The sequence below is a fragment of the Triticum dicoccoides genome, chromosome 3B (genome assembly GCF_002162155.2).
Source record: "Triticum dicoccoides isolate Atlit2015 ecotype Zavitan chromosome 3B, WEW_v2.0, whole genome shotgun sequence".
NCBI lineage: Eukaryota > Viridiplantae > Streptophyta > Magnoliopsida > Poales > Poaceae > Triticum > Triticum dicoccoides.
The window spans coordinates 480,135,605-480,147,979 of NC_041385.1; the positions used below are offsets into that span (position 1 = coordinate 480,135,605).

The 12,375-nt window shown below is 49.2% G+C and overlaps 1 protein-coding gene across 1 annotated transcript; it reads right to left on the reverse strand.

Moving 5' to 3' along the window:
* Positions 1–4,511: 4,511 nt before the first annotated feature.
* LOC119276641 lies at positions 4,512–8,755 on the reverse strand. Its single transcript, XM_037557767.1, has 2 exons — positions 7,232–8,755; positions 4,512–4,948 (listed from the first exon to the last, which is right to left on the reverse strand). Exons 1-2 carry the CDS (start codon positions 8,595–8,597, stop codon positions 4,707–4,709), a joined length of 1,608 nt encoding a protein of 535 aa, XP_037413664.1. The 5' UTR covers positions 8,598–8,755; the 3' UTR covers positions 4,512–4,706.
* Positions 8,756–12,375: the final 3,620 nt, after the last annotated feature.

Genomic DNA, 12,375 nt, shown 5'->3' on the forward strand with positions numbered 1-12,375 from the left:
GTTCTTTTCCATAAGCACGTATGATTATTTATGGAATACATGCCTACATTACATTGATGAATTGGAGCTAGTTCTGTGTCACCCTATGTTATAGATATTACATGAGGAATCGCATCCGGCATAATTATCCATCACTGATCCATTGCCTACGAGCTTTTCACATATTGTTCTTCACTTATTTACTTTTCCGTTGCTCCTGTTACAACTACTACAAAACCCCAAAAACATTTATCTTTACTTTTGCTACCGTTACCTTTATTATCATACTACTTTGCTACTAAATACTTTGCTGCAGATACTAAGTTATCCAGGTGTGGTTGAATTGACAACTCAACTGCTAATACTCAAGAATATTCTTTGGCTCCCCTTGTGTCGAATCAATAAATTTGGATTGAATACTTTACCCTCAAAAGCTGTTGCGATCCCCTACACTTGTGGGTTATCACGCAACCGATGGGCCAGGCTGGCCGAGCGGCATAGATGGGGTGGATCGCAGCGGCGAGCGGGTGATCAAGCCGATCGCGTACGAGGTCGGGGACGCCGCTCGGTGGAGGCGGGGTGACGGCGGAGTCCTAGATGAGGCCGGCGACGATGGACGGCGTGGGGTGTCGTGCGAACGAGCTTGTCAGCACCGGCACCCGGGCTGCCAAAGCAACGCCGGCGCCCGGGCAGCGAGGCCCAAGCGACCAACGAAGCATCGGCGCCCGAATTGAGGCAGACGACGAGCCTGACGCAGTCGTCCCAACGCAACGGAGGACGAGGCCGGCGAGGTAGACCGCCGGGCCGCCGTGCAGACGCGGCGGAGGCGGATGATGTGGATTGATGGGCGAGTCAGCGCGCAAGCAACGACTATGATTGGTCGTCGCATGGCACGAGGCCGCCGGATCGGGGCGATGCAGGTGTCCCGGTCGGAGCAGGGCGGTGACGACCGGTGCAGGCGACGGGCGGACCGACGCGCGGACGGCGGCTGGCCCTGACAGGCCGCCTCGGCGCGCGTGGCCACCGGGTCGGAGGAGAGGCCGGCGGGTCGCGCCGGGGTCGAAGTAGAGGCGTTCGGGGTCGACGGCGGCGGTGGGCAACGCAAACCGATCAAGAATAGATCGGAAAACCAAAAAGAAACCGCGCGATCAAGATGATTGGTGGGAGAGAAAAAAACCCGGAGCATGGCTTGGGGAAAAGACTCTCTAGGGCAGCCGGTCAACACGACCGGCGGACGAACCCTAGGTACGGGCGGCGCGGCCCCCGGCGGCGGTCATGAAGGCCGACCGCCCAGGGGGCGGCGCGCAGGTGCGGAAGCGGCGGCGGCTAGGGTTTAGGATCGACTTGCGATAGATACCATGTTAGAAGGGAGAGAGAGATTTGGTGGAATAGTTGTTTGATGTATTGCTTGAGCCTCGTGGCCATATATATAGGAGTACAATGATCTACTTGAAGTACAAGACAAGCCAGAACAAATCCTAGTCTATCTCGTCTTTCCTAATAATCATGATACTCAACAATGAGTAATACTCCCTCCGTTCCTAAATATTTGTCTTTTTAGAGATTCAAATGGACTACCACATATGCATGTATATAGACATATTTTAAAGTGTGCATTCACTCATTTTGCTCCATATGTAGTCACTTGTTGAAAACTCTAGAAAGACAAATATTTAGAAACGGACGGAGTAGTACTAAATTTTAAACTGATATGTAGAGGTGCATGTTTCATCCTTGTTATCATTCTTGCTTATTGAGTGCCTGTTCATTTGTTTTTTATTATTATTATTGATGCTACTTTTCTTGTTTTAAAAGAATTACTATAATTTTTATTTTCCATATTGATAAATAACTCCCTTAACAAACACAACTATCCATTCATAGAAGATCAACATGTTTTGACTAGAAGAGAGGAAGAAATATATAATATGTGATAGAAAATCGTGGACGAGTACTATGCTACCCACTGTGTTTTTTCTATTCAGTACACCTGAGATTCGTTTTTGAACTTCACAACAAGAGTAACATTTATTGATTTGACTTCTACGTAGGTAGTATCTCGTTGGAGGGAAGATCGGAAAATTGATTGAGCATATAATGTGTCAACTTATTTCATTTGTCGTGTAAGCTCCGCTCTACCTAATGCTTACATGGTTTATGTGATCTCAAGAGCCCAGCCAAGATCTTGCTTACATGGTCTATGTGATTTTTCAAGTTTGGGCAGCGAACACGAGCATCCATTCATTATTTTTCAAGTTTGGGCAGAGCTTTGAACCCTTCGCCAGAGGCCCCATCCCTAGATTGCTGGAGGATCAAGATGATGTCATCAGGGTTCCCATAACCATGATCGCCATGTTTGATCTCCTCAAGCATCCACTATAGGAGCTTCTCATATCTTCGGTCCTTCCTTTAGTTGTTGCAAATTCGCCTTCAGTTTACAATGCCAGAAGGACACTAACCTTGTCTAGCATCATTCGATAAGCTCAAGTCATTATTGTTATGGACACAAGAAAGTATATCTATATTCGTAGGTAGTATCTGAGAATTATCGTCTTGTGACACTGGCCAAGCATAGCGACATCTTTCAGCGATTTCCCATATTAGTTCAAGTAGTGTGTTGCTGTACTTTTTTTTTAACAGGAACTGAGTCACACACAAAAGGGCCAGATTTTCAGGCACATGGTCCATTATTTGTACAAATAACCAGTTTCTAATTCCATGCTGTCAGATTTTCACCTGAAGCGTGATCATTATGTGAAGCGCGCCAAGAATAACAACATGAGGCCATTTAAGAACAGGGTTAAACTTCCCTGGGTTTCTTCTCCCTTAAATCTTACTGCAGCCTTTTATTCACATTTCATATTGTGTAGCTGGTGACGATGAGGAACTGTTATCCAGTTGAGAAAATAAAGACTACATCGATGATGCTCTCAAATGTAAATGACTTTCTGAGCTAGATAGTGACTTTATGAGCAATTCTGCATTTAGTCAACTGTTACTTTGTATGTGTATGCAGTATGACTATGGTTCTCACCCAAAATAGAGGCCCAACAAACCTTTTTGGAAGGACTTATGATCACCGAATATATGATCTTGTACTACCCGATGCAACGCACGGGCCCTTGTGCTAGTTAAGCCACAAGGCTCAATTAAGATGAATTGATTTTTATTTGCAAGAAATTAAAATTCTCAGTTGCAAATAGTAGATGTAATTAATCTCAACATGTAGAATAACATGGAAATATATTACATCACCATATATTCTGGAATACAAAGTACTCTACAGAAATACAGTAATTAAGGGTCTAAGACAGGTAATACTAGTAAATAGTAATATACTGTTGACAGGATCAATTTGCAAATCCCAGGAATAAAAGAAGGATTATTGCAAAAATTGGCCTGGACCACTGTTTCGGGCTGCTTTGCTAGTTCCTGTAAATACAGGGATTTTAGTGCAAAGTGGGGAAGGATAAGATTCCTTTTCCCCTGTTGCTTCAACCGGGAGAAATCCCGTAACTGCCGCCGGAGGAAGGCGGCGCTGCCGCGCTTGAGGAGCCCACGTCGTGCCACTGCGTGTGGCCAAGGATGCACTGCCGCTGTGCGCAAGCCATGGGCCAGCGTCGAACAGGAGCAGCGAGGGCGCTGCGCGCCATGGACGGGGCGGGGCCGCAGCCGCTGATGCGGCCCGAGCACGCCGGGCGATGCCGGCTGTGAGGCCCGAGCGCCGTGAGCGGCCGTGGCCGTTGCCGACGGAGCCGCAGACGCCTATGGGGGCGCAGGGTCCGACCGCCGAAGGGGCGGGTCGACGCCACCGCGTAGCCGCGCCGTTGCGCAGCCGTCCAGCCGCACGCGCGCAGGCCTTGGGCGTGCCTCGTCGCCATCGCATCGGACAGCCGAGGCTGCCGGCAGGAGCAGCAGCGAAGGGTGCCGCCGGAAGTGCATCGCGCGCGAGAGATGGAAAGATGGTCAGAAAAATGAGCAATAGACTCACTTCGCCTGAAGGTACTGTAGGTGTTCTTTGATTCCCCCTCCCGGCTGCATGTGCCTTATGTGGCTGATGAATTCCTTCCGATTCTTGTTAGGAGTAGCAATCACATCTCTCTGCACAGAGGCTACATACCATACACAGTCAGTTATTCGATCTTTGATCTTAATCACAAGAGACAACCAAGAACGTTGTTGAGTCGCCGCGTCGTGGCCCAAAACGTAACGGATGTATCCCTTTGCACATCTGTAACCGCCGGGATGGCCTAATCTCTGCTCTCGGCCAGAGCGTGCTGATGTAAAACGAGAGACGGGAGACAGAGAAATACGTAAAAATGCTGATGTAAAACGAGAGATGGGAGACAGAGAAGTGCGTAAAAATGAATCCCTGCGCCCGAAGGGAAAAGTAGGGATGAGACTACCCGTGGGCGTCCCACCTCGATCCACTCCGTTCCAGTAGGATTTGGTGGGCACAGCGAGACAAGCTACGAAAGCTTAAGGACGTGTTTGGTTTATGGGACAAGCTAGGGTGCTGTGGTCAAATGATATGGTGGATTTGTATGAATTTTGCTCATAGTGCAACCATAATGCACAATTATGCAAGCCATACGATCAGCCTAGGGCTCGATTCCTTTTTCATATCTGTCTACAATGAAATAGGGCTCTTAAACATATGATTACAGGATCCAGCACATCATCCTCACCAGTACACACTCTTAACTACAGTAATAAATAGATACTCATCAGTACACCATCTTCATCCCATCAATGCCAATTTTTGCGCTATTGACTTGGCACCATCGACGAACATCGTCTTTGACTTGAACGGGCCCAAAGTCCAACCAGTCATCAGATTCCAGGTCTTCACATTGCACTGGTGGATGAATTGCAAGCTTAGCCTTCTTTGCAACTTCTGGAGGAGTACTTGCCAGCTTAACCTTCTTTGAAGGTTTAGATGCAACCTTGTCGCCATCCCGTCGTATCACTTTAAAAAAAAAACTTAGATATATACAAAATCTGGACATATGACTATGTTGTTTGCGAGCAGTAATGACACATAAGATGAATGTGTACACTGATAGTTCAAAAAATGAAATAGACAAACAAGAAATAGAAACTCGATCTGGTTTTACATGGTAGAGACATCATGCTCTTCGCAGTTAGCACTCAGCTAACTCATCACCAAAGTGTCGTCTGAGAACACCACATAGCCATGATGTGGCATTTGTGACCCCAATGAGCAGATAACAGCTGGAAGGACCACAACGGACACACAGGGGACTGGTGGTGACCTGCTACAGACCGTCAGCATGGTGGTGTGTGTTCAGGTGGCACAAGGCTTAAGGCAGTGATAGGGCGGCCGAAACACTGGAGTCCTGACAACAGTCAGGTGTAAGGATGTTGGATGAGGTGTTAGAGGATTAAGAGAACAGTTGGAAGGCCTGTCGCCAAGGAAGACAGACACATGAGAAGGCCAACGAGGCTCATCTACAGGAGTTTTACCTAACAAGCCACATGATATACAAAATACGTACTATCCTGAACAAAATGATCCTAAAAGAAACAGCCAAAGATGTCGCCTGATTTGACCCAAAGGAACCCAACCGAACAAATTCTAGAACTTATACCAACAGAAAAATATGTGCTAAATGGTACAGGAAAACAGTTGCTCCGATATAGAAATTAGATGACCATCCAGTTTTATGCTTTACAAGAGCAATCACGATAGTGTGGTTCCTAGAGTTTGCTTCAAAATGGCACACCAAAGTAGCAGCAACAAAGGCTGCATAATGAATCAAGAACTACACATATATAGATACTGGGCAGTTCCATATAAAGTTCAAAACATCCAAAATGGAGAAATAGAGGATTCAAGACTTCCGGGGGCAATTTGATTGGCAGAAGGAGCAACTTATTACTCCCCCTGAACCAAAAAAACCACGACACTTATGTTGGTTTGGAGGGAGTATTAAAGTTTAGTGTACCTACACAACTGGAGCGGCTAAAACTCAAAACACTTGAACAGCCTAAGAGAAGATTTATGGTAACAATATATCAAATGCTTCAAATTTTAATTACTATAACAAGCAACACGGCAAAACCTCAGAAGGTAGTAAATCAGAAATTTTGGGCGCATCTGAAGACCTGACTATGTTGCTTGCAAGCAGTACTGACAAGTATGATGAGTTGCTAAACCTAGTGTGATGGTTTTGCTGGCTAAAAAACCACTTTAAAAAGAATGATGTACACAGTAATAGTTCAAAAAAATGAAAAACAAACTAGAAATTTAAATGGCATTCGAGTGGGGTACACTGACAGAAAACAGTTTCGTCCTAAATATCAACGTAAACATCATGGCATCAAGACGAAGACAGTCACATGAGAAGGCCAATGAGGATAATGCTACAAGAGTTTTACCTAATAAAAGTCTCATGCAGGGAGAATGACTTTTCACTGGCCAGGTATCTAGTTACACAATATAAAAACAAATAATCTGGAACAAAAGGATCCTAACAGAAACAACTAAAGATGTCACCTGATTGACCCAACGAAACCCAACAGAACAAATTTTAAAACTTAAACAGAAAAGTATGTGCTAAAAGGTTGGTGTGTAGTTCCTAGAGTAATCTAAAGGTACAAGCTCCAGTTTTATGCTTTACAAGAGCAATCAAAATAGTTTAGTTCCTAGAGTTTGCTTCAAAATAGCACGCCAAACTAGTAAACAGAAGGCTGTGTAGTGAATAAAGAACTACACATATATAGATAGTGGGCAGCTATATAAAGAGCAAAAGATCCAAAAAGGAGAGGAAGAGGATTCTAGACTCTCGAGGACACGACTTGGCGGCAGAAAGAGCAAGCTATTATTAATTATTATAGACATAAAGTTTAGTGTACCTACACAACTGGAGCGGCTATAACTCAAAACACTTGGAACAGCCTAAGAGAAGATTGATGGTAACAACATATTCAAATGAAGTTTTCAATGATACCATTTTTTTCTACATATAACTCATATTTTTCATATGCTTTGGCTCAGAATGTAAGGGGGGGCCTAATAAACCCGGACGTAGGGCGAAGCTATTAGGCATGAAAAAAGTCAACAGTTCAATTACCCTTGAGAGTCATACACATAACCAGGCAGGATATGTATGGCATTATATGTAAGATAAATGAGCAAAGACACCAGTGTTACACTGCCATATCCAAGAGAAAGCTAAGAAAATGCAACCATGTTACTTGATATCTAATAAGTACAAAGGGGGATTACCTGATGGCCTTTCAAGGTAGTTGGAGAAGACGGTTGGAAGTAGGGGCACATTAGAGAAGAAGTTTTGGTGAGTTTCCACATCCACACGCCCAGCATCGTAGGGGTGTTGATTGATATATGGAGTACATGACCGCAGATATGCATAGTTCATGTCAAGCATGACCATCCACGCCTTTCCAGGAGTTCCCTCATCCCTCAACAGGCAGCACAGGGCATCAGGGTCCTCCACGCAGATGACTGGGAATTGGGGAAGACGCTGACCTATGTCCAGAGCCCGGTAATCACATTGCGCCCATAGACAATCCAGGTTGATCTCACGGTGTGGCTCCCACTCAAACTTGGAGTTACCACCCCTCATGTTCAAAGTCCATATGGTGATCTTTTGGGGCGGCTGCTGGTGTCCTTGGCTTCTCTCGAGACGCCGACGCCAGTCAACATGGATTCTCTCGTGAAAGTCATTGTCAATGTGGACGAAGCGCATTATGCCATGGCTGATGGACACACTCCGGAATCTCCCCGCAAAGCACCTTGAGAGGAGTACCTCCTCACTGTACTCTTTTCCTCCAGGGAAAGGAACGAAGTGGAGCACCGGGGAGTCTATGGTGGAGAAGTCGGACAGCAGCACACCACTCAAGTAGTCGACCCAGCAGAGGAAACGGCCGTCACAAGCGAGCACATTGTCGGTTGACCAAAGGATGGGGAACTGGCCGCCATTGCTCTGGTCCTGGGGCTGCGGGGCGGGCACCTCCTCGATGACTTTCCACTCTTCAGTCTCGGAGTTGAAGACACAGAGCTCGGCAAGCATGGAACAATCGTGAGAGCCCTCCTTTTTTCCCAGGTAGACATTGAGGTCGGCAACAATGAAGCGGTGGTGCGCAAGTCGCAGGATGCCCGTGGTGAAGTTAGACCTCAGGAACGGCCTTTCCCTGTCCTCAATGTACAGAGGGAGCCGCTGCACCCAGGGGGAAGGACCGGCGGCCGTGTAGACGAACAGATCTGGCGGCAGGTCGAAGAAGCTAGTCTGGCTCGGGAGGGAGATGTCGAAGAGGACGAGGTCCTTGTCGGTTGCCCGAAGGTAGGGATATGCGTGGACGCTGAAGGGGGGCTCGGATTTGGCTGAGCCTTCCAGCGGCCAGTGTAGATCGAGGTAAGAGATCCCTTCTTTATGATCCGAGAAGGTGAATGACATGAAGCAGTGGTGGCCGGTGGACGTGACGACTTCAACGGCGGTCTTCTTCTTATTGGCCTCCTCACAAGCAGCGTCTAGGTCGCCGTGGCAGTAGGTGCGGCCGAAGCGATCCAGCATCACCCAACCGGGGAAGACGACGGTCTTCTTCTCCGGCTCTGGCGCGACTCCTGTGGCCATGGCGGTGTCCTCCTCCAGCTCTGGCGCGACTCCGGTGGACACGGCGACCGGGATCGGGAATAAAGCTGATGCCGCCGCCGCCGCCGCCGCCGCAACCCTAACCCTAGGTTGATCTTTTTTTCGGGGGTGGGGGGGACTCGGAACTGATGGACGGGAAACAAGGGCGACGGGACTCAAATTATATACTCAGCGGACCAGCGCCCACAAAGTCGAGTTGTACTAGGGGAGCAGCCCATTGGGCCAGCAAACTAGCCGCACAAGCGAAGGAAGCGGGGTTCCCGGTTTGTCGCGGTTTGGATGCGACATATGCCAAAGAATGGCTTATCATGGTGGGAGCGAGTAGAACGTCATCGGTGCCCGGAAGCGGGATGAGGCGTAGACACGTACGCCGGCGCACTTTACCCAGATTCTGGGCTCTCCTAGAAGATAACCCCCCTAGTCCTGCTCTGCGGGGTCTCCGCATGATCACTAAGGTACTAGTGGGTACAATGGTGCTCCTCGAGCTGTATGCTAGAGGTAGACGATGGCAAGGCTTGCTTTTTTCTCTCTCTGTGTATGAGTCTAGTTCTAACAGGTTAGGAACCCTTTGTATGGGTGCCCTGTGGGGTTTATATAGGCCTACCCCCAGGGGTACAATGGTAATCTGGCCGGGTGTAGGACCCGGTCATCAGTGTCTCCGGTCACCGGCTTCTTTGTCAGTTGCTGGGGCCCGCCGCCTGGTGGGCCCTGCCGGCTGGTCTGGTACAGAGCCGACAGGCCGCCTCCGCCGCTCGCTAGTCGGTCGGCGGCTGATTACTGTAGCCGCTATGCTAATGACGCATGCTTGGTCGGGGAGGGGTGTGGCTACAGTCCCGCCGCCTGGTGGGAGATCACTATAGCCTCACCGTGTCTCGTCTGGTTAATGGTGCACGGGCCTCGAGGGAGGATCCGGCTGACCGCTAGGAGCCGGATCCACTTGGGTCCGACTAGTCAGGCTACGCCACCCTCCGGGCTCTCGCTGTCTAGTGGGGCCCGCCGCCTGCAAGCCGTACCGACGAGCCGTCGTGGGAGCAGGCCCCGCCTGACAGGGGTGACGTCAAGGATGGAGTGGCAACAGTGCCGCGTCGTGCGGAGATCTCCGCCGGTACGGGGCACTGTGGCCATGCCAAGCTCTAGACGCGAGGGTGATGGGCTACACTGTAGCCTCACCTGGTCTTGTCTTCTTAATGGGGGGCGCGGACTCTAAGGGCGTCGTGGGCCGCCTACTAGGAGCCGGCCTCTCTGGAGGCCGCCTGCTAGGAGTTGGCACATCTTGGAGCCGTCTTCTGGTACTTGGCCATCTTCTGGCAGCCGGCCATCAGAAGGCGGCGCTTCATTCTAGAGGCTCGTGGGGCGCAGTCGGCCCAAGGTCTTGAAAGGTTCTGGGACTCGGGTTAGGCTACCCGTGGCCCATTACTCCGATAGTAGTCCCCGAAGCTGGTGAGGCGTCGCGGCTGATAAGTCGAGAAGCCTCAGGAGTTTTCTTCTCCGTTATGCTCTTGCTAAACGCATGGTCCGATTCCTGGCGTGCCGGCTGCCAGGAGCCGACATGACCATGCGGGCTCATTTGATAATTTCGAAACGCCAAGGCGGGAACCAGGTGGCGTGCTTGGTCAGCCTTTAGGCCTGCCGCCCGCTGTAAGTACGCCACGCGCCGCCCGCTAGCCCAACCTGCCTGCCAACTCACGCTCTTGATGGGACGTGACAGCGGGCCGGGCCCGCCACCATCGGGCCTCGGCGTGCGGGCGGATCCATTGCGGCCGAGGCGAGCGGTTGCGATTCCAAGGGGAGTTACTGCGCAGCAACTCTGCGAAATAAACGTGGGGTCATGGGGTCGTGGGCGCAGTTAATCCCACGACCCCACGCCTCACCCCCTCGGCTTCATAGCCCGAGGGCTATAGGTAGGGGGAGGAGGGGGAGCGACGGAGCACGCGCGCCCTCCCCTCCCATCGCCATTTTCTCCTTCTTCTTTCCCTGCTGTCGATGCATCTCCGTGCTCCGCCGAGGCGCCGCCGCAGCTCGCCGCCGTCAGGCTCCTTCGCCCCAAGCTTCCCGCTCAACCCCGCTCGGACTCCATGAAGGAAATATGCCCTAGAGGCAATAATAAAGTTATTATTTATTTTCCTATATCATGATAAGTGTTTATTATTCATGCTAGAATGTATTAACCGGAAACATAATACATGTGTGAATACATAGACAAACATAGTGTCACTAGTATGCCTCTACTTGATTAGCTCGTTGATCAAAGATGGTTGTGTTTCCTGACCATAGACATGAGTTGTCATTTGATTAACAGGATCACATCATTAGGAGAATGATGTGATTGACTTGACCCATTCCGTTAGCTTAGCACTTGATCGTTTAGTATGTTGCTATTGCTTTCTTCATGACTTATACATGTTCCTACAACTATGAGATTATGCAACTCTACCGGAGGAACACTTTGTGTGCTACCAAACGTCACAACGTAACTGGGTGATTATAAAGGAGCTCTACAGGTGTCTCCAAAGGTACATGTTGAGTTGGCGTATTTCGGGATTAGGTTTTGTCACTCCGATTGTTGGAGAGGTATCTCTAGGCCCTCTCGGTAATGCACATCACTATAAGCCTTGCAAGCAATGTAGCTAATGAGTTAGTTACGAAATGATGCATTGCGTAACAAGTAAAGAGACTTGCCGGTAACGAGATTGAACTAGGTATTGAGATACCGACGATCAAATCTCGGGCAAGTAACATACCGACGACAAAGGGAACAACGTATGTTGTTATGCGGTTTGACCGATAAAGATCTTCGTAGAATATGTAGGAGCCAATATGAGCATCCAGGTTCCGCTATTGGTTATTGACCGGAGACGTGTCTCGGTCATGTCTACATAGTTCTTGAACCCGTAGGGTCCGCACGCTTAAAGTTAGATGACAGTTATATTATGAGTTTATATGTTATGATGTACCGAAGATAGTTCGGAGTCCCGGATGTGATCACGGACATGATGAGGAGTCTCGAAATGGTCGAGACATGATTTGATATATTGGACGACTATATTCGGACACCGAAATGGTTCCGGGGGTTATCGGATATATACCGGAGTACCGGGGGGTTACCGGAACCCCCCGGGGGGTTAATGGGCCTCATGGGCCCAAAGTGTAGAAGAGGAGGGGCGGCCAGGGCAGGCCGCGCCCCCCTCCCCCTCTAGTCCGAATAGGACAAGGAGGGAGGGGGCACCCCCCTTTCCTTCCTCCCCTCTCTCCCTTCCTTCCCCCTCTCCTACTTGGACAAGGAAAGGAGGGAGTCCTACTCCCGATGGGAGTAGGACTCCTCCTGGAGCGCCCCCTCCTGGCCGGCCGCCCCCTCCCCCTTGCTCCTTTATATACGGGGGCAGGGGGCACCTCTAGACACAACAACAATTGGTCCTTGAGATCTATTAGCCATGTGCGGTGCCCCCTGATAACCCACAAGTGCAGGGGATCGCAACAGCTTTCGAGGGTAAAGTATTCAACCCAAATTTATTGATTCGACACAAGGGGAGCCAAAGAATATTCTTGAGTATTAGCAGTTGAGTTGTTAATTCAACCACACCTGGATAACTTAGTATCTGCAGCAAAGTATTTAGTAGCAAAGTAGTATGATAATAAAGGTAACAGTGGCAAAAGTAAAGATAATTGTTTTTGGGTTCTTGTAGTAGTTGTAACAGTAGCAATGGAAAAGTAAATAAGCGAAGAACAATATGTGAAAAGCTCGTAGGCAATGGATTAGTGA